This window comes from Castor canadensis, chromosome 3, assembly GCF_047511655.1.
Source record: "Castor canadensis chromosome 3, mCasCan1.hap1v2, whole genome shotgun sequence".
NCBI classification, from domain to species: Eukaryota; Metazoa; Chordata; class Mammalia; order Rodentia; family Castoridae; genus Castor; species Castor canadensis.
This window is the reverse complement of record NC_133388.1, coordinates 37989409-38010663: the sequence shown is the minus strand read 5'-3', so window position 1 is coordinate 38010663 and position 21255 is coordinate 37989409. Positions and strand designations below refer to the sequence as shown.

Here is a 21255-nt window from a genome sequence, read left to right as displayed (position 1 = left end):
TGGTTAGTGGCCAGAACAGAAATAGAATTCAGGAATCTGTGTCCTTTCCCTTGCCATACCTACTGGAGCATGGTTCCTCCCCAGCTTGCAAACTCAATGTTTCCAGCTCTACCAAGCAGAATTCTAATGGTTGACTGGTTTCTTCTTGCTACTAAAAATTTATACTAAGTATTTCGTACAGTTTGTGACTTTGCATTAAACAACATGGGACTTGGTCAATCTTATGTCAGTAAATGTCCTGATCTGAGAAAATTAATCTATAAGTATCCACACAGCCATGAGTTTTCATTTTCAGAACCTTTTATTTGGTAGAACCAGCGTAGATGAAAGAGTCAGGTAAATGTGGTTTAAATCTGGCTTTCCCATAGTGCTGTTTCATCTCAGAAAATTGGTCAACTCCTCTGAATCTGTATCTCTTCATCTTCAAAACTAGGACAATAATGTTTACATCACTAAGTTGTGAGGGTGAAATGAGCTAATGCTTGTTAAGTACTTGGTACAGGGTGATACGTAGTAAGTATTCAATCAATGCTAGTTTCTTCTTATTTCCTTTATGATAGGAAATGGGGGACAAAAATACATAAAATCTCATGAAGTTTACACTACAAGTAAAAATGGAAGAACAACACACAACATAATTAGAGAAAATTTCTTGTAGTAAGTTACTTTGTACTAATGCTAAAATAGGAGTATTAAGAACTGAGAGATTACTTGGTGTTAAAATAGGAAAAAAATTCATGGAAAATGGTAGAATTTGAATTGGCCCTTGAAAGGTAGAAACATAATGAAGAGTAGAGGGGGATATTTCAGACTGGGGCATTTGGGATGAGGATAAGAATCCGAGGATATGAACTACGAGCCATACATAGGTTGGAATGAGAGCATTACAGCAAAGGTAATATTTGTTCAACATCTTTTAGATGGTAAGAATAGCCTTAAGTGCTTTATCTGCTAACTCCTTTATCTTCACAGTAGGTATGATTGCTATATCATTATATATCTCAAAATATATCTATTTTGCAGTTGAAGAAATTAAGGCATGGAGAGATTGAATAGTCTACCTGAGCAGGTATACAGTACAGGTTCCACACCTATTTGGTTGTTGAACAGAAATGGGAGCCCAAGACATTTGAGTCCAGAGTCTACTTTCCTAACATATGTTGGCTGCTTCAGTTTGTTCCTAGTTTCCCTTACATGCTAGTGACATGCTAAGACCATTCTGTGAACAAACTCAAAAAGTATAAAATACTATGGTTAATAATGTCAGAAGAGAGATGACAAGTAGCCACCTGAAAATGAAGGAGGGAAAAATACAGGATGTCAGTTGTCATGTGCAGTTATATTGGGAAAGTTTAGCTAATGCACAGCATAAATACCTCACCATCCTCTCTAGCAACTCTTGAGCCTCACATTTCTTCTTGGGCAGTGCTCCAGATGGCCATTTCCAAGCCACCAGAGTGGGTATCAGAGACTAAAAACCTGTTTATCATCTAGCATTGGGGCTTGTGCCTCAGTGAGATGTGCCTTTGGCCAGGATACTTGTTTTAATGGACCTGTAGCATGTGATTAAGAGTTGGCTTGCTAGTGACATTGATAGAAGAGCTCCACTCCAAGGGCCTTACCATGGAAGGAATCCTGCTCCTACTTAACAGGTGACTATTTGGCCATTTCATGTATTTGTTCTGGACCTATTCTTCTGTGTCTCTTCTTTGTTGACTGTTTAATTGTAGGCCATTATTGTCACTTATTTAAGTATGGACACTGAGGAATTATTTCATCCTTCTCCCTTTTCAAAATAACACCTTACATAATATTCCTTCCTTGAAGAAATAGTTTTTGTCTAAGAACATATCTGATGAGGCTGGGAACTTGTTCCTTGGCAGACCTTTTGACCTCCTTATTAGCAGATAGTGAACTTCACTCCCATTTTATGCCACAGATTCACTTTAGAGATAGAATTGATTGTACCTGTCCAATATCTGAGTTTGGAGAGCCCTTGGTGGTTGTGTTGGTGCCATAGAAATTCAAAGAGGTGGACTCCTTGTAGCATTGGTTTACCCTCCCCCCCACCCCCCAATATACATCTCTCTGGAGGTTTTTCAAGTTTCCTCTGAGCTGGAGCTCTTGTCTATTGTAAGCCACTGTAAGTGTAGCTAGGGTTTGGGGAGGTCAAAGTTGGACTGCCCCATGAACTGTATTTTCAGACCTTTTGGGGAGCAAGTGACTCAACAGAACTGTTTTCTTGGTCTCAAATGAGTTTAAAGAGGGGAAATAGTTCATACCAGCTGTCTGTGATGAAGACAAAGCTGTGTCTTTCTAATCCTCCTTGCAAATCAAAGGGAGGGGAATCCCCATCATCTAGGCATACACGTGAATAGAAAGCACCATGAAGTAACAAAAATCACCTAAAAAGGTCAGCAGAAACTCAGGGGGCTGCTGGAAATTCATCTCTTCTGTCTTTCTTTGGGGCTCAGTGGGTAGGGGTGAGGGAGTGGGCGAAGACAACCAAATAAACTTCACACAAAAGTGATTTGGCACAGAAAATGCACAGCACAGCTATTAGGAAAGTTTGTTTCACATCCATGTGAAGCTCAGAGTCGTCTGACAATTGGCCTTGTTCTTTTCTATGCCCTGGCAAGCGAGACTTTGCTGGCCCCATATTAACTGCAAAATTGCACACAGTTGGAGAATGCAGCATTGGAAGTCACCATGGCTGCCCTGTCGCAGCTCACCACTGGTGTGTGTCATTTCCTGCAGTGGTCCCAAGATCACTGACACAAAGCCACTGGGTTGGGTGGATGGTGGAAACAACACAGCAGCCTGCTGTTTGTGGCCTGCTCACAGCTGTCAGCCCTATCTGAGACCCAGATCCAACACATGCTAACCTCAACCCATTGGGGCCGGAACAGTATGCTGACAGTGGAACCAGAGCTCTCCATGACTATGGTTGCAGCACCCATAGCTATGGCCATGGGTTTTCCTCCTTGAATGTACACCTCAGGAGAAGTAGGCAGAAGAGAAAGCCTCCCTACTGTGCCACACACTTAGTTATCCCATGTGTTTATTTTGGCCAAATGACAGACCTAGTCCTTCCTTAGTGCATTTCTTGTGAACTCAGGAGCAGAGGCAATGGCTGCAATGGAGTGGAAGTAGTAGTCTTACTGGCCCTTTGTGACTGGGTGAGAGGATATGTGTGCAAAGCTGAGGAGATTCATCTCTCCCTCCATTTGCGCTGCCTCAGGTATAGCCCCTGCCTTCTCCAGAGACTCCTGCAAGGCAGCATGTTTCTCTAGCTTTGCTGTGGGCTTCTGTCTTCTACTAGAGAGATTTTCCCTTAGGGTCAATAATGAGAGGTATAATTTTTTTCTTAAGAGTGAAAATACTCTTATCATAAATACAAATCAGTTCAAGTTATCTCCCTCACCTTTTTTTTCTTCTTTCTACCTTGGCTATTCCTGGACAGTTCTGTGTAGGATAGCTTTCTTAAGGTTGGAGATGGTAAGATTTTAATAACTATGGAATTTTATGAGTAACACTAGTACTAATGGGAGTTGAATCATAAGTAACAGCAATCATAACACATTTATTCTCTTTATAGCTCTTGTGGACTCAATGCTAACGTACAGAGAGGATAGGAGCATTTCCCAGAATTGCACAGCAGGTTAGTGACAGAACCAGAAATAAAAGGCAGGCTGCTGAAATCCCACACCCAGGTTTTCTTTAAGCCAAATTGAAATTTGGTCTTTTTATTATAAACATTTCAAGAGAAATATCCCCCACAGCCTTTCAGATTTTCCCAGAAAACAGTTGTCATGCAGTCCTTGAAGATGGAAACAGAAGCTGGAATACTAAAACCTTATCAGTTCTTTATTCTGTAACTGACAGTTGATATTCTCTGAGCTGAAACAAAGAAAGAAAAAAGATTTTTTTTTATCATGGAATGCTTTATAATTTTCCAGAGCTTGGCAAAACTAAGCTAGTGAATAGTAAAACCAGATTTGTTTTTGTGATGCTCAAATTCCAGAATATTTGGTCTGACTTTTCCTTACAACAAATAGTGGGTATCTCTTTCCCAAAGCTCAAAGTTGGCAGGAAGGGAGTAGGGTAGGTAGGAGCTGAGTCTGGGAGCATGGCCCTTCATACCTACTTGGAGGGGGCTACCCCATTCTTCTCATCCTTTTCCCTCAGCTTCTTGCCCTCCCTGCCTTCCTTTTTGGTTCTCTTTGTCCTGTCTCCCTCTCACCCCAGCTCTGATACCAGAAGAGTTGGGGTAGACATGGTCATGGATGGGAAGCAAGAGGAAAGTATAGTGAAAATAACTCTAAGGCTTTTCTCTCAAGTCTTGATGATAAAAAGACTCAATGAACCCAAACAATTTCCTCACAGGAAAGTTCTGGCCTCTGTTTCCTTAAAAGTAAGGCATTCCACAACCCTTAGCATAGCCAGGATTAAAACTCAGAGTCTCTTATTTATCCAGAGATAAGAAACAAAGGCTAGGTTTGGATAGAAAGGGTAGATCTCTGTCATATCTGACAAATAAGCTCATTTTAGATACCAAAAGTAATATTTAAAAAATGGTACCTAAAGCAGATAAACCATTTTCAATACAAAAAAAAAGATTAACTATGCCTTCAGAACCAATAAAAGACAGTGCCTCCTCATTTTGAAAGCACTAGACTTGGCCCTAGGCATGTGGTGAGTAGAGTTGGTACCCACATTCTCTTCTTGCTACTCGTTCTCAGGCTAGTATGCAGTGGGCTGCTTGTTTGCCTGGTAGCTGGAAGTACCCGGACAATCACTGCACCCAGCCCTGCTGGTCCAGTTGAACTGATTTTTTGAACTTCTCTCATTCTGTGTGTCACGTTGTAGCTGGTTTCTGTCAGGGAGTGGGCAGAAGAGGAAGCAGTGTACTTATGGGCACAGAAATATGTGAGATTCCTCGTTTCTCTAGCCAGCCTATCCTTTGAATTCTGTTACACATAGACATGAGTTCCATGAAAAGCTTAGTTTCCAAGCTTCCTGTGGCCTCAGAAATGATGGGCCATACTACGGTAAATGGGGAGTGGGCACTGAAAACTGCCAGATAGATTGGCATCATTTACATAGGCTTCCTCACATACTTGACTTTTATAGAAGCTGAAGCTATATGCCTACTAGGCTTATGATTATTTATTAATGTCACATGGTTGGACTCTACAGCTTTGCATTTGACAATCTTTTAGTGTATGTCTGGAAATTAGATCCCTTTGTTTGTGACTTTTGTAGATTGAATTCTCTAGGCTGGCACATCAAGGCATATATGTGCATATCATCAAGGGCAAATCACTGTTAATGGGCCTGCACTGAGTGTCCCTGTCTCCGCTCCTCTATATAGTGTTAGATAGAAAGAAGAGAAGACAGGTAGGGCTGAATGTCCATCTTCCTATCTGAGCTGTTGTTCTCGGGCAGGTGATACTAGTTTACTCAGTGGAAATTAGAGATTATAAATTTTTTTTCTCATAAAGTTAAATTATGGCATTTGTCCTATTCATTGGTCCTTTAAAAAATCTGACTTATAAATATTGAGTTGTTATTTTATTGACCATTAATATTTCTTCTGCTGTCCAAATAGGACATGTTAATCTATTCTATCCCTGGCCAGCCATAAACTCTCTCTTTTCTGTCACCTTCCAAGACGCAAGTAAAGAATCTTCTTCCATCAAAGGTGATCTTGGAGAAAACAGATCCAAGGCGGTTTAGTTTTTCTCTTCTGTCCATTAGATGCCAGTACACATAGTGGCTTTAACTGAATACTCATGGTAGCCCCAAATATATTCCCAGTCCTTCAATATAGGTTAGACCAGACTAGACGCATACAGTGGCCCATTAAAGCAGAATGTTTTCTGGACCAGGAGCAATAAACTGGAGGATGGTGTACATGTAGCCTAGCTGTCACCTTGTTATAGCATAGCTGAAGAAACATGGGTTATCTCAAGGCAGGTGGTCCATGTGAACACATTAGTGGAGAACCAGGTTCTGTTGGTTCAGTCCCTGGACCCTTAGGGCTGCTAACCAGCTTATTCTGCACACATCCTCTGAACTCAAGGTATTTGTTCTCTTAAGCTGCCTTTTTAATGCTTAATGGAAATGAGTCGTAATTGTTTGTGTTTGGTTGGTTTTTCATGCGCAGGACCCTCTGCCTTCTGACCCAAACCACATTGATTTCCTAGCCATCTGCCTTACTAGTTCAGTTTTCCTTGGTTTTCCACCTCTCTTCTATAGCTTACAAGTCCTTTTACAGTACTTACTAACTACTTTTTTAGAGATCTTAATTGTTCCCTTCAACTGAGCATAGGCATTGTATCACAGTACACAGAAGGGTTGAATAAGATACATTTAGAGAAGCAAGACAATGCAATGGAAAACTTGTAATCCAGGACCATGGTCTTCAAGGGAAGAAATCTTCCCCCATTTTGCCTTGTGAGGAGAGTATTAACAATGAAATTCAAGGTCTATGTGACATTATATAAGGTGCCACTTTGTACACAACTGTACCTTTAAGTGTACTGTAGCCAAGAAGGCAATGCAAAGAAGTCTTAGGAGTAAGTGGTCTCTCCATAGAAAGTGGAGACAGTAGTTACTCTTTATAATTTATCAGGCTTTTTATTCCTTCTAGTAGGTGAATGTTATTCTTCCTGATGAGTAAACCTTAAGCTAGATTCTGTTACCTCCTGGCTTCAGATGTAATCATAACCAGTAAAAAATATATTTTTCTCAGGTCTAAGAGTCCCACTCTGGACTTTGAATTTTTAGTTGATAGTTGCGGGGGGTGTTATGTTTTTAATTAGCCATACTTTTAGAAAAATGGTAGATATGCAGATGTACTTTCAATTGAAGTTTTATTGTTTTAAAAGATATAAACAGCAAATATTTGTTTGTCAGTAGTGAACTATATACTATACAAAAGGTAATCAGACTTCTGATGAGCAACTATTTTATTTTTTAAAGCTTATTCTTAGCTGATACATTAAAACAAGCAAGTTGTACATATTAATGGGGTATCCAGTAGTGTTGGGAATCAGGTTTCTGAAGGCATGAATCAGCAAAGAATAACTCATGACGATGATGGGGGTAACATTTACCATAGGCTGAGTATTATGCTAAGGGCTTTAAATGAATTATCCAGTTTAATCATCAAATCCCATGAGTTAAATGTTATAACATCCAGAGAGGTTATACTTGCCTAATGTCACACAGCTAGGAAATGGTAGAACCAGGATCTGAACTTAGGTCGGTTTGATTCCAAAGCCTTTGTCCAAATCACTGTGCAATCTGTTCTTGTACAAATTTAGAACCAAGCATCAGCAGCCCCAATCTTTCCAATGGAACAAAGTATAGGAACGTCCTTCTGAAGTGTCAGTGAATTCTGATTCTCAGAAAGCAGATTGTGTTAAGGCTCTGTTTATAACTTGTAGTAGTATTTTATGCTATTTTAAGAATATGGTTTTCACATCTTCAGGTTGCCTTGGAGAAAAACACATCTATAGGCTTTTGCCCAAATGATGATTGTTTATAATCGATGCTTTTGGAAATGTTTCCATTGTATTGTTTTGCTGAACACAGATTTAGAAAACTGCACAATTCAGAAAAATGATGTGATTAGCAAACCTCTGAGTTTTGGTGCTGTGTGTCCCTTCAGTGATTTGACTTTCAGACTCATAATAACAAAGGAGAAGGTTATTAACAAAACCACTAATGTGCACCTTCTTTTGCCACTGGAGAGTGAAAATGTTTTCTTTTCCATGTACACTTTCAGTGGAAGTAGGAATAAGAGTAGGGAATTTTCTTTTCAAACCCAGGGCCTTCCACATGTTAGGTAAGCGCTCTTCCACTTGCTACACCCCCAGCCTAGGGTGGGTAGTTTTGAAGTCATATGTAGTTTTAGATTCTGCAGAGTATTATTTCACTAATACTGGACAATAAAACCATTATCTCAACACATGTTTCCCTTATATGACCAAAATTGAGAAAAAGTGATATTTCTAGGGAAGGCATAAGTGCCTTTAATTCTTAGTGTCTCCTGTGTATATGGTGACATGCTTTGATTGCATGGTAGGTACTATATTCAGCAAAGTTTTTTGTTCTGTTTTGTTTTCTGTTATTGTATCACTAGAGTTCTAAGCCATTCTCACCAGGCCATCATCTAAAAGAATCCCATAAAAATTAAAGTTTCATATTTAGACCTCTCAAAAGTTTCACAATTTTTAAACTAGTACAAATAAACATGTTATTGTGTTCTTTGTTAGAGCAATGTCAGTATCTTATTGGCATTGCCTCAACTATTTACTATCTCTTACTGTGATTTTTACATAATTTCTTTGCAATTAAATAAAGCTCTTCCGTAGTCCTTCTTTAGTCCTTATAGACTAAATTTGGCAGGAATGATCAGGCACCAAAGTATTTCTTGATGTAGAAATTGTTTAGTATTCTGTTATTAGAACTAATTATCTGAAGCATGTGGCTTATACTCATTTATTAACCTATGGTTCATCATTCTATAGAAAAGAATAACAACAATGGCTTCTGTTTATTAAATATTTACTAAATGCCAGACACTATTTTGAGTACCTTATGTTTACTATCTCACTTAATTCTTATAACTGTTCTATAAAACAGATATTATTTTACCTGTAGACCCCTGGAGCACAAAGGTTTAGTGACTTTCCCAAGGCACGTTAGCATGAGAGTCAGAATTTGAACCCAGTTTTATTGAACTAAAAGCTCATGTCCTATGTTATAAAGAGGGAGATGAACACAATTCAATTCCTTAGTCATACTCTTAAATATGAATAGTTACTTCTTTAAAAAGCAGGCTATTTGATCATTCCGTCATTTTTTTTTTATTCATATGTGCATACAATGTTTGGGTCATTTCTCCCCTCTTCCCCCCACCCCCTCCTTTAACCCCACTCCCACCCCCTCCCTGTTCCCCCTACCCCCTCACTACCCGGCAGAAACTATTCTGCCCTTATCTCTAATTTTGTTGTAGAGAGAGTATAAGCAATAATAGGAAGGACCAAGGGTTTTTACTAGTTGAGATAAGGATAGCTATACAGGGAGTTGACTCACATTGATTTCCTGTGCGTGTATGTTACCTTCTAGGTTAATTCTTTTTGATCTCACCTTTTCTCTAGTTCCTGGTCCCCTTTTCCTATTGGCCTCAGTTGCTTTTAAGGTATCTGCTTTAGTTTCTCTGCGTTGAGGGCAACAAATGCTAGCTAATTTTTTAGGTGTCTTACCTATCCTCATATCTCCCTTGTGTGCACTCGCTTTTATCTTGTGATCAAAGTTCAGTCCCCTTGTTGGGTTTGCCCTTGATCTAATGTCCGCATATGAGAGAGAGCATACAATTTTTGGTCTTTTGGCCAGGCTAACCTCACTCAGAATGATGTTCTCCAATTCTATCCATTTACCAGCGTCATTCTATCATTTTAATTAAAAACATATTCTGTGTGATTCTTACTATTTCAAATGAAAGGTAGCAATACTAAAGAATACTAGAGATAAGATTCACAAATACTAAATGGGATTCTAGTCAGCACTGCAGAGTAACTGCAGACTCATGAGTCTCCTTAACTCATGATCACCTTAAGAAGGTTGTCTCTGCTAACAGAACAAGCACTTCATTTTTTAACCTGACCTTGACATCCCACGCCTCTCTCAGCCCTCAATTAAGTTGCCATTGATGCAGGATTTATAATGTGTCACTGGTCCATTCAAGAGACAGTAAGAGAGGTGTGGTGAAATACTGGCTAATAAAAAATGGAGAGCTAACCCTCAGAACTGCCCAGGATAATCCAACTAGATGCATGTTCCACTCACTGAACAAAGGCTGAGTGCCTTTGTTAGATGGGATGTTTCCTCTGAGTGATCAAGATGCTCGTAGTTTCTACCCAAGATGAAAACCTCCTCAAACCTTCAAAAATGATTTTGGTATTGAGCATGTTATAATTTTCCAGGAAAGAATTTACATTTTATTCTTTCTTTGGGTTTCTAAACAATAGGGTAGATTTTATAAAGGAGGATTTTTAAGGAAAAGAAAGTTTCTTAACTTACCAAATGTGAAAATATTGAGTGGCAGTAGACCACATGAGTTAGTTTTAGAGTTGAATTTTAAGTGTTAAGAACTTTATTTTATACAAGTAGGATTACATTAATGGTGTTTTAAATGCAAAGGAAAAGTTTGGTCTCCTTTCGTTAGTATTCGACTAATTTAAAAGAAGACTATTTTTACTTTAGAGATAATAAATATTATTCCTATTTCACACATTTGGAAAAAGGAACTCTGACTTTTGAAGTAAAGGGAGAAAGCCACTGGTATCCAAACTTTAAATGATTACTTTTAGTCAGCACCAGCAATATCTTAGGTTGTGGACATAGTTTTCAAAATTAAAGTTTGATAAAATGTGTACATGTGCATCTTAATTATGGTGAGCCTTCTATTTTTTTGTTTGTTTTTTTAGCTAATGTGTTAACACCTCTCAGTCCCAATTTTGTCAACATTTAGGAAGAACTGATTAGCTCTTTAAGCTCTAAAAAAAGTTTGTTTTTGTTTTCTGGGTTTTGAATAGCTGATAGGGCTTGCCTGAAGATAAGCTGCTGAAAGTTAGAGCTGGGGTTTCCCTACCTGGGTACTTATCAGTCTTCTCCTAAACCACAGTCTGCCTTTGATAGCTCTAATAATTAATTTGGTCTTCTTTCTCTTTATTCTCCCTCCCCGCATCCCTGTCTGTTCGCAGGTTATCTTGACGAATCAAATTACAACCCATCTGAGCGGAGGCCTAGCTTCTCTGGCAGACGTGGTGTCTCCCACTGATGATTTGTCCCCATCTGAAGGTAAGGGATCCATCTTGAGGAAGCTGAAACTTGACACTGACATACAGCCCCCACAACCTCTCTGCCTCCTGTTGAGAGCTGAGGGACTTGGCTAATGGGCATTTGACCGGTGAAGCCCAATCTGAGGCTGGTGATTTAGGCTTGGTCACCTTGACAAGCACTTGGTCTCTAGTCTTTGGAGAGTCTCTCACCCTGTCTGTCACTTGAGTGAGTCATCTTCACAGACATCCATCATTTCCTTCTGGAGGGAAGCTTGTCACTCTTCTGTGGCTTTTCTCCAGTCTGTAGTATAAGGGCTGTCAAACTACTAAATGACTGTTCCTGAGACTGATGCTCAAAAGTTGCCTTTACTAGTGACTCCATCGCAATTTAGTCTTTTGTTTGTACTGAATACCTTGGACTGGCTAAAACTGTAAACCAGCTTCATGTACCAGAAATGTGGCATTCCTGATCAGCATTACAGAAGTATTCTTTTAAAAACTCAATTGAGAGCCCAGAGTTCTATCCTCCAGTGTGTGTGTGTGTGTGTGTGTGTGTGTGTGTGTGTGTGTGAGAGAGAGAGAGAGAGAGAGAGAGAGAGAGAAAAGGAGGGAGGAAGGGAGGGAGAGAGGAAGGAAGAAAGGAAGGAGAGAAAGAAAAAGAGCGAGAAGGGAGGGAGGGAGGAAGGAAGGAAGGAAGGAAAGAAAGAAAGAAAGATTTCCAGGGTGGTAAATATGAGTTCTAGGCATATTGTAAGCAGTTAAAAAAAAGCCAAAGGACTATTACAGTAAATACTTTGGAAGAAAAGTAACCATGTGAATTATATAAAGCACCTACAAACATCATTAAATATTTTTATATTTATCACACACACATACACACATCCCCTACACATTTTTGTTCAGCTCTGAAGAGACCAGAAGAGAGTATCTTGCTTTCTTATTTGAAAATCAGTATTTTTCTTTGTCTTGCTTCCTGCTTCATCTTAAGCTTTTAACAAAAAAGAAGAACAAAATGGACAAGAGAAATGACTTTGGGTTCCAGTGAACTGCTATAAGAAAATGGTGAAGTGTTTTTAGCAAAGAGTTACCAGCTTATAACAACTCTATCTTATTATAAAATCCAAGGGAGAATGGAAACAATTGATTTTTCTGTCTTTTTCTTGTGTAGCTGAACAGGCAAAGAGGACATAGAAATATTTTTCCTAAAATCTATAATGAACTTACTTACCAGTGAATTAAAATGAACAAATTTGGGCTGGAGATGTAGCTCAGTGGCACAGTGCTTTCCTAGCATGCATAAGGCTCTGGGTTCTATCCCCAGCACTGTTAAAAAAAAAAAAAATTTCTTAGAATGTTTATTGCTGTTCAAACATATTCCTGTGATTGAATGATACATAAATGTATATAGAGAGAGATGTATGATATATGTCATATAAAATACAAAACGCTTTATTGTTGTTTCTGGCATTCATTGTATCAGCTTTGTCTGTGTGTTAACTATGATTTTGAGTGGGTCTTTTAATCACTTTGGGCCTTAGTTTCCTCTTCTGTTCAATGCTAGGTTGGATAATGAAAGTTTGCTCAAGTCTTTTCAACTCTAACATAATAAGATTGTGAATGGGTCTGCAGATAAAAAGTACTCACCCACAGATGGGGTTTTAGTTCTGCTTTAGAGTCCTGTAATAGATTTCAGCTGCAGAGCAGAGGACATTCCTTTAACAGTGCTCCCTTGAAAACAGTTGTGGGGTGAGAACAAGCTGCCAAGAGCAGCTAGAGATAAAATGATCTGAGATGACCTGAGAAGAGTACGCAGCAGGGGCTGATTCAGGAAAATGAAGTCTCTTTTGCTCTGACGTAAGTGACCTGGCCCAACTGAGAGATCTCTTCTACCCCAGCAGATCCTGTGCTATTAATATCTGCCAGCTGTGGGCCCAGAACATCCCCTGCTGAGATCAAACGAGCCCCTATGTTAGCTGGAACAAGGTCATCTTCACAGGGCTGTAAAAGTGAGCCCTGGATGGCTGCAGGGATATCTATGGGGGAGGAGAAGTCAAGAGGTGAGGAGGCACTCTCTCACGCTCCTTTAATCTCAGCTGACCAGCTGTTGCCCTCCCAGTGTTTATAAGGTTGAGAGCTTTGTTTTTGTGTTGCTGCCTCCACTTTACCTTTTTGCATTTGTGGCTAGGTTGTTGCTTAGATTAAGTAGACCCAATATTCACTGCTTGAGACCTTGGTGGTATTCTCTTCATTGAAGTTTCATTCCACTGTTATCCAGCCCCTGGGTGGAAGAGTCAAAGAAGGGAGTAGACCCCAGAGGCCAAGAACTTTCCTGACATTGCTCCTGCCCCAGAACTTGTGCCTTCAGAAGGAATAAGATGACAAATTGAGTTTTCCCTATTTAATTAAAATAATTCCTTATATGTACTGTATGCTTATCAGTTTGCACCCTGCCTTTCACAAAGTGTCTCATTTATTTGAGAGAATGGAACTTTCAGAGTTTACACAAATTGATCAAAGTTACAAAGTCACCCCATCCTGTGTGTTTCTCACTCTCATTAGTTTACAGGTACTTCTGGTTATCTATATGTTTGTCTGGGAGAAGGCAGAGAGGGCAAGAGGCAGACTGACAAGATCAGCAATGTATATAGAGTGACAAAGATAGAGCAATACGGGGAGAGGAGACTGTTGCAGGTATGACAAAGTGTCGATGCTAAAATTTCTGAAGAGTCTTATAATTATGTTTAATGCAGAGAAGCAGCAGCAACAAGGTCATTCTTCCCATTCTATACATCAGAATTAAATCTCATCAGTGGGTGGATGCTCCTGATCTTCATACCCATCTCACCATTTTATAATATTAGCTGGAATAAGACTGTAGCAATGTTCTATTTATTAAACCTGTCATTTAACAGAAGAGATAGAGCTTTTGGTTTTATATTTTACATTGTTCTAGGCAAGACCCTTTTATCCAAAGTATTTTCTTCAGTTTTTGTTTTGTTGGCAAAAACACCAATGTAAAGGTTATTATAGAGTTCAGTGATTGGTTACTATGACAGTTCTGCTTCTTAGCCCTTGCAAATTTTTCCTTGTGGCCATTGACCACACTAAGGATTATTGGACTGCAGTCACAGGGAACCTCTCTTTTCCCAGTATTGATCACTAAAGAAACAATCTAACAGTCCAAGTGGCCCAAGAGGTTATATCCTATTCTGATCTGGAATTTAAGCAGAAGAACTGATTGAGTCCCATCTCCTGGGCCACAGTTGGTAGGTGACACTGATACATGGTGACAGTTGAGCCTTGTACAAGATTGAAGCTCTGTTCAACCTACATCTTTAACTTTCTTTCTTCTGATGATTTAATCGGATAGCAGTTACTTTCGCATGGTGACATGGCCCACTTCAGGAGTTCCAAGTGACTTCATGGCAAGGAAGACATTAGTAGACTGCCATCCTGGCATTCTAGCATCTGGCATATTGGTATCTTTGTGTCTGCCTTAATAATTTTTCATAGACTAAAGCACATGAAAACTAAAATTAAAAGTGCATGGAAGGGTCAAGGAGAGAACATGAGGGAAAAAAAAAAAGCAGTACTTACTAGAACCAAGAGTGGTTTCTAGTTTTAGTGCTAGAAGCCTTTCCATTCCAATTGGAGTCAAGGGAATTGATGGCTGATTTCATGTTCAAGAGAAAGTATTTTGGGATTCAAATTCCCTAACAAGCCATCCCTGCAAATAGCTGGAGTCCATTTGAAAGATTATACGCAAGTGTGTGGCTGTGTCTCTTTTAAAATAAATTCAGCAACCAAGAGCAGCTCAGAATGGTTGGGGCAAATCAGGGGCTCATGGTTGTGAAAGAAGCAGACTTCAAAGCGTGGTATGAATTTTCAAGTTTTATTTCCACTCTTGCTTTCCAGCTGGATCTGCTCTGGATTTACTGCAGGATGTTTGAAAAATGTGGCTCCCTGCTAATCTCAGACAGTTGCTATGATCAATGGTTTCTTTCATTTCCGATAAAAAACACTGGTGTTTCTGCTTAAATTGTGTGTACTTTCAGCTTTATTATTTTAGTTGTGATTTATTGTTCTGCATTACTCAAATTTGTAATCCATTAACCACAAACTTTTGGGTGGGTTGGTCAAGTTAGCAGAACTCTCTCCAAACATTAGCTCCAAGGCCCTTCACAGTCTGATCTTAAACTGAAGTTCATTGGTTTGTGTAGGCTATGTACAAATGGGTATAGGTAGAGCAGCTTCCAATGTCTACTCTTCAGGGAATGGTGAAGGCTGGCTGTAATTAGTGCTTGGAAAGCATAAGGTATAACTATGTGACTGCAAGGTTAATATTAACAACCACAATGATGAACATTATTAGCATTAACATTTCCACAGTACTTTAAAATGACGAATTTCTTAATCCACCTCAAGCAACTGAAGCATGGAGGAGAGAAAGGAATTGCTCAAAGGCCACACAGTGAGTGAGAGGTGACAGTGCCAAGAACAGAAGTCAGAATGCTTCCCGTGAAATCTTTGATATGGACATTGCTGCCTCTTAGCAGTGAGTTTTGGATAAAAAATATTTAAAGGACCTGGTAATCTTTCAGTTTTTGATTCCAAAGCCACAGACGTATGTCAACACACAAGCTTGACATATGCTTCTGTTCTCAAGAGCACACAAATTTACCCACGTGCTCTGCTCCCCTTGGTATTCATAAATCCATGGCACCTGAGTAGCCCTATATTCCTTCCAGCAACTATTCAGATGCCCTGAAAGGTCTAACTTATAGAAAAAGATTAAAAACATCAAAAACTGTGGTGTTTGGCTAAAGTAAGTCTAAATATTATGTGAGGCAGGGGACCCTAGAGGTGACAGGAGATGGGCATAGTTTACAAATATCAGAAAAGCTATAAAGAGGAGAGATCCAAGATGGCAACTAGGGCACAGAGGAAGACAGTGTGAGCTCCGTGACTCCAAAACCTTGCTGAGACGCTGGAGCCACACTTGGCAGGAAAAAAGCAGCAAAGAGAATCACAACTTCGACACCCTGAACCCCTAGCCTGCGGAAAGCTTCTCCAGGCCATGTTACACTGAGAAAACAGGAGGGCTCCTGTGCCGCCAGACACTGGCTCCAAACCTGCTTGGGAGACATTTGGCAGACCAACAGGGGAGCACCAAGTGTCACACAGTAATCCCTCAGCCACCCCTAGGATAGACCAGCTTAGCCCCCTGGGCAGACTGACCTCCCCACACCCAAAAAAAGCTGAACAAGGAACTGAAAACTAACACACAGCAGAGGGGTGGAGTTGCTGAAAGTGCACCAGAGAAGTGGGGAGGGGTAGAGAACTGATCTCTGGGAACTTTCAGTAAACAAAGGCTGGAAAGGCAGAAGGGCCAACAGCTGGCAGGTGATAAGCCACTGCCTGAAATAAGGCAGGTAGCGGTCCACAAAGCTCATCTCCTAAGCCAGTGAGCAACATCCAAAGTCAAACAAAACTGCAAAATTGAAAAATAATCATCAAACCATCACAACACGCTGACAATAGGGGGTTGGCAGATATGAAGACCAGTGGAACAGAATAGAGGACCCTGATATGAATCTACACAGCTATGCCTACCTTATTTTTGACAAAGGCGCCAAAGACATGATGGAGAAAATACAGCCTCTTCAACAAATGTTGCTGGGAAAAGTGGTTATCTGCCTACAAAAAACTGAAACTAGATCCATGTTTATCACCCTGTACTAGTATCAACTCAAAATGGATCAATATCCATACCTTAATATCAGACCCGAAACTCTGAAGTTAGTACAGGAAAGAGCAGGGAATACTCTGGAAGCAATAGCTATAGGCAAGGACTTCCTCATTAGAACCCCAGCAACTCAGCAACTAAGAGAAAGGATGAACAAATGGGACTACATAAAATTAAAATGCTTCTGCACAACAAAAGAAATGGTCTCTAAACTGAAGAGACCACCCACAGAGTGGGAGAAAACATTTGCCAGCTATCCATCAGACAAAGGACTGATAACCAGATTATACAGGGTGCTCAAAAAACTAAACTCTCCCAAAATCAATGAACCAATAAAGAAATGGGCAACTGAACTAAACAGAACTTTTTCAAAAGAAGAAATTCAAATGGCCAAAAATCACGTGAAAAAATGCTCACCATCTCTGGCCATAAAAGAAATGCAAATGCAAATCAAAACCACACTAAGATTCCACTTCACCCGTTAGAATAGCTATCATCAAAAACACCACCAACGGCGTCTTTCCTGCTCCTTCATGGAAGCTGGACTAAGCCGCGTCTTTCTGAAAGTTAAGAACAGAAGATGCACCTGGACTTCCCTCAGAGCCATCTGTGTTTTTAAGCATCAGGTGGAATTTGGGATTCTCTGGCCGTAAACCACACTTGCCTGATGAAAATAGAAATCAGTTCTATCTTCTTCAGTGGACAATTCATTGCCTACCATAAGTCTCCCACTGAATACATCCTTGTGGTTCTTTAAGCCACAGAAAAACTGCCCAAGCTTCTCTGACATCTGCCCTGTCAAGTATCCAAGATGCTAGGTCCTGAGGGAGGTGAAGGCTTTGTTGTCAAACTCCGTGGCCTGCCTTGGTCCTGCTCGATTGAGGATGTGCAGAACTTTCTCTCCGACTGCAAAATTCACGATGGGGTCGCAGGTGTCCATTTCATTTACACTAGAGAAGGCAGGCAGAGTGGTGAGGCTTTTGTTGAACTTGAATCAAGAGATGATGTAAAATTGGCTCTGAAAAAAGACAGGGAAAGCATGGGACACCAGTACATCGAGATGTTCAAGTCACACAGAACCGAGATGGATTGGGTGTTGAAGCACAGTGGTCCAAACAGCACTGACGGCCTCCGGGGACTCCCATTTGGATGCACAAAGGAAGAAATCATTCAGTTCTTCTCAGGGTTGGAAATCGTGCCAAATGGGATCACACTGCCAGTGGATCCAGAGGGCAAGATTACAGAGGAGGCTTTTGTGCAGTTTGCCTCACAGGAGTTAGCTGAGAAGGCGCTAGGGAAGCACAAGGAGAGAATAGGGCACAGGTATATCGAGGTGTTTAAGAGCAGTCAGGAGGAAGTTAGGTCATACTCAGATCTGCCTCTGAAGTTTATGTCTGTGCAGTGGCCAGGGCCCTATGACCGACCAGGGACAGCCAGGAGGTACATTAGCATCATGAAACAGGCAGGCCTGGAGAGGATGAGATCCGGTGCCTACAGTGCAGGCTATGGGGGCTACGAGGAGTACAGTGGTCTCAGTGATAGCTATGGCTTCACCACCGACCTGTTTGGGAGAGACCTCAGCTACTGTCTCTCAGGAATGTATGACCACAGATACGGAGATGGCGAGTTCACGGTGCAGAGCACCACTGGCCACTGTGTCCACATGAGGGGGCTGCCCTACAAAGCAACCGAGAATGACATTTACAACTTCTTCTCTCCACTCAACCCTGTGAGAGTTCATATCGAGATTGGCCCTGATGGAAGAGTGACAGGAGAAGCTGATGTTGAGTTTGCTACCCATGAAGAAGCTGTGGCGGCTATGTCAAAAGACAGGGCCAACATGCAGCACAGATACACAGAACTGTTCCTAAATTCGACAACAGGGGCCAGCAATGGGGCTTATAGCCCATTGCTGCTTATAGCAGCCAGGTGATGCAGGGCATGGGGGTGTCTGCAGCCCAGGCCACTTACAGTGGCCTGGAGAGCCAGTCAGTGAGGGGCTGTTATGGGGCCGGCTATAGCGGTCAGAACAGCATGGGTGGATATGACTAGTTTTCTAGGAGCGTTTGAGTTGTTTCAATCAAATTTTCACAGGCAGCCAAGAAGCAGTGAAGAGCAGTTTATAACTCTAGAGGACCTGTGGGACCCATTTTGCACCATGAGTTTGTGAAATCTGGATTAAAAAATTACCTCTTCAGTGTTTCCTCATGCAAACTTTTCTTCTAGCATGTGATACTGCGTAACCTAAAACTTTTCTTCTGCTATTCTCGATTAACGTTTTGGTAGTGTACTTTAGAGTGATGTTATCTGAGTTAAACTAGTTTAAGTATGTTAAATGTGGCTCTTACACCACACCACAGTGAGCACATTGGGAAGATGTACTTTTTTGGAGAACTCAAAGGTGCTAGATCCCTAATTCAAAGAGAAACATTTTAGGTTAAGTTTAAGCTTTTTAAAAGTTAGTTTTGAGAATTAAGACACAATACTAATACTGTAGGAATTGGTGAGGCCTTGACTTAAAGCTTTCTTTGTACTGTGATTTCCTTTTGGGTATATTTTGCTAAGTGAAACTTGTTAAATTTTTTTGTTAACTAAATTTTTTTTCTTAAAATAAAGACTTTTTCACAATGAAAAAAAAAAAAAACCACCAACATCAAGTGTTGGCAAGGATGTGGGGAAAAAGGAACCCTCATATGCTGCTGGTGGAAATGCAAGCCAGTGCAACTACTCTGGAAAACAATATGGAGGCTTCTTAAAAAACTAAACATAGATCTGCCATATAATCAAGCAATCGCACTCCTAGGGATATACCCAATGGAATGTGACACAGGTTACTCCAGAGGCACCTGCACACCCATGTTTATTGCAGCACTATTCACAATAGCCAACTTATGGAAACAGCCAGGATACCCCACTACTGATGAATGGATTAAGAAAATGTGGTATTTATACACAATGGAATTTTACTCAGCCATGAAGAAGTATGAAATCTTATCATTCACAAGTGAATGGATGGAACTCGAGAACATCATCTTGAGCGAGGTTAGCGAGGCTCAGAAGACTAAAAATCGTATGTTCTCCCTCATATGCGGACTTTAGATCAAGGGCAAATACAGTAATGTTGTTGGACTTGGTCACACGCTAAGGGGAGATCACATACAGGAGGAATGGGGATAAGTAGGAAACCCAAAACTTAAAGTGTTTGATGTGCCCACTGCAGAGGAGCTAATACAGTAACCTTAAAGCGACAGAGGTCAATATTGGAAGGTGACTGGGAAGTAGTGAAGAGGTCAGGAAGAAATGAATCAATTCGGCTTGTAATACAGTTGTACATGGAAGCAATACTAGGAATCTCTCTGTATAGCTATCCTTATCTCAACTAGCAAAAACACTTTGTCTTTCTTATTATTACTTATGTCTTCTCTTCAACAAGATTGGAGAAAAGGGCAGAACAGGTTCTGCCTGGAAGCAAGAGGGGTGGTGGGGAGAGGGAGGGGACCGAAAGCAATGGAAAGAAATGACCCAAACAATGTTTGCACATATGAATAAAGAAAAATCAATAAATAAATGCCCACAAAAAAAAGAAAGAAAGAAAAAGAAAAGCTATAAATCTCAAGAGAGAGGGAAACTTGTTGAGAATTTTCAGCAGGGAGGCCAGGGGGCAATATAACCATGGCTGAGGGATCAAAAGGAGAAAGGGAACATTAAAGTCAACCGCCAGGAAGTACTTCTTAGTCATGAGCTTTGTTTTGCTAGTGCTCATTTGCAAAAGGAAGACACATTTGAAGCACAAGGTGCATTGCAATTAAGTTATAAGAGCCAGAGATTTTTTTTTTTGGCAAGCAGTCTTTGGCATGGTTTGTGTGAAGGCTTGGGCAGATGTTTTGTCTTGCCTTGTTTTGTTTTGAGACAGGGTATCACTGTGTAGCCCGGATTGGATTGAACTTACAATCCTCCTGCTTCTGCCACCCAAGTGCTAGGGTTACATGCACGCGTCACTACACATTGCTATGGGCTAGATGTTTTGAAAGTATTTTCTCCTCATTCTCAGACCGCTTTACCACCTAGAATTTACTGTCTAATTCCTCAGATCTGCTCCTGTTAAGGTCTCCAGGTCAAGAAGTCCAAAGGGCCAGCTTTGTTGGTTGCCTCAACTACAAGGTGACAGGGCCAAAGCACAGAGATGGGATGCCAAGAGTTGGAAGGATTCAGAGAGAATTCTATACCAAGGGTAAGAGGCCTATAGTTAAGAGATCATGATGAAAGGAAGAATGGCTTGTTTTTAGGAGTGTTTTCCAGGAGATAATTTGGTTTGTGTTGTAATGTGGCATGAAGTACTTTTAGAATGCCTTTGTGATGCCTATTAAGATGAAGAGAGGAGTATAACAAAGTCTAGCCAGGCAGACTGACCCAAGGGAGGTCTAACTGAGCTCTGATCTAGATTCTGATGTCCATCCTTTCCCAAGCCAGATGCTTAAAGAAGGTGGATGACCTCCCCAGATAGAATAGGGCTACTCTTCAATCAAAGATTTGAAATGGTTGTGTTTCTCCACCAGAACCTTTGTTTTAGTGGTTCTCAAACTTTAACATGCATCAGAATCACTTGGAGAGCTTATTAATATATATAATTCTTGGACTCCAAATGTCAGTTGG

The 21255-nt window shown here is 40.5% G+C and overlaps 1 protein-coding gene, 1 long non-coding RNA gene and 1 pseudogene across 13 annotated transcripts in view; 2 read left to right on the top strand and 1 right to left on the bottom strand.

The window, feature by feature from the left end:
• Positions 1-21255, top strand: part of Rad51b (RAD51 paralog B) — a 574154-nt gene that overhangs the window by 407051 nt on the left and 145848 nt on the right. For all 12 annotated transcript variants that reach the window (XR_012446125.1, XR_012446126.1, XM_074067715.1 and 9 more), the window contains one exon: positions 10779-10875. Coding sequence is in view for 10 of the 12 variants with exons in the window: in XM_074067715.1 (XP_073923816.1) it covers positions 10779-10875 (97 nt within the window). In the remaining 2 variants the exon portion in view is untranslated. Of the gene's footprint in view, positions 1-10778; positions 10876-21255 lie in introns of those variants that run through there.
• Positions 3715-21255, bottom strand: part of LOC141421546 (uncharacterized) — a 106377-nt gene continuing 88836 nt past the window's right edge. Inside the window, exons 2-3 of the long non-coding RNA XR_012446128.1 lie at positions 12085-12179; positions 3715-3900 (exon numbers count right to left, since the gene is read on the bottom strand). This is a non-coding gene — a long non-coding RNA (uncharacterized lncRNA). The remainder of the gene's footprint in view (positions 3901-12084; positions 12180-21255) is intronic.
• LOC141421544 (heterogeneous nuclear ribonucleoprotein F-like) lies at positions 12724-20093 on the top strand (annotated as a pseudogene).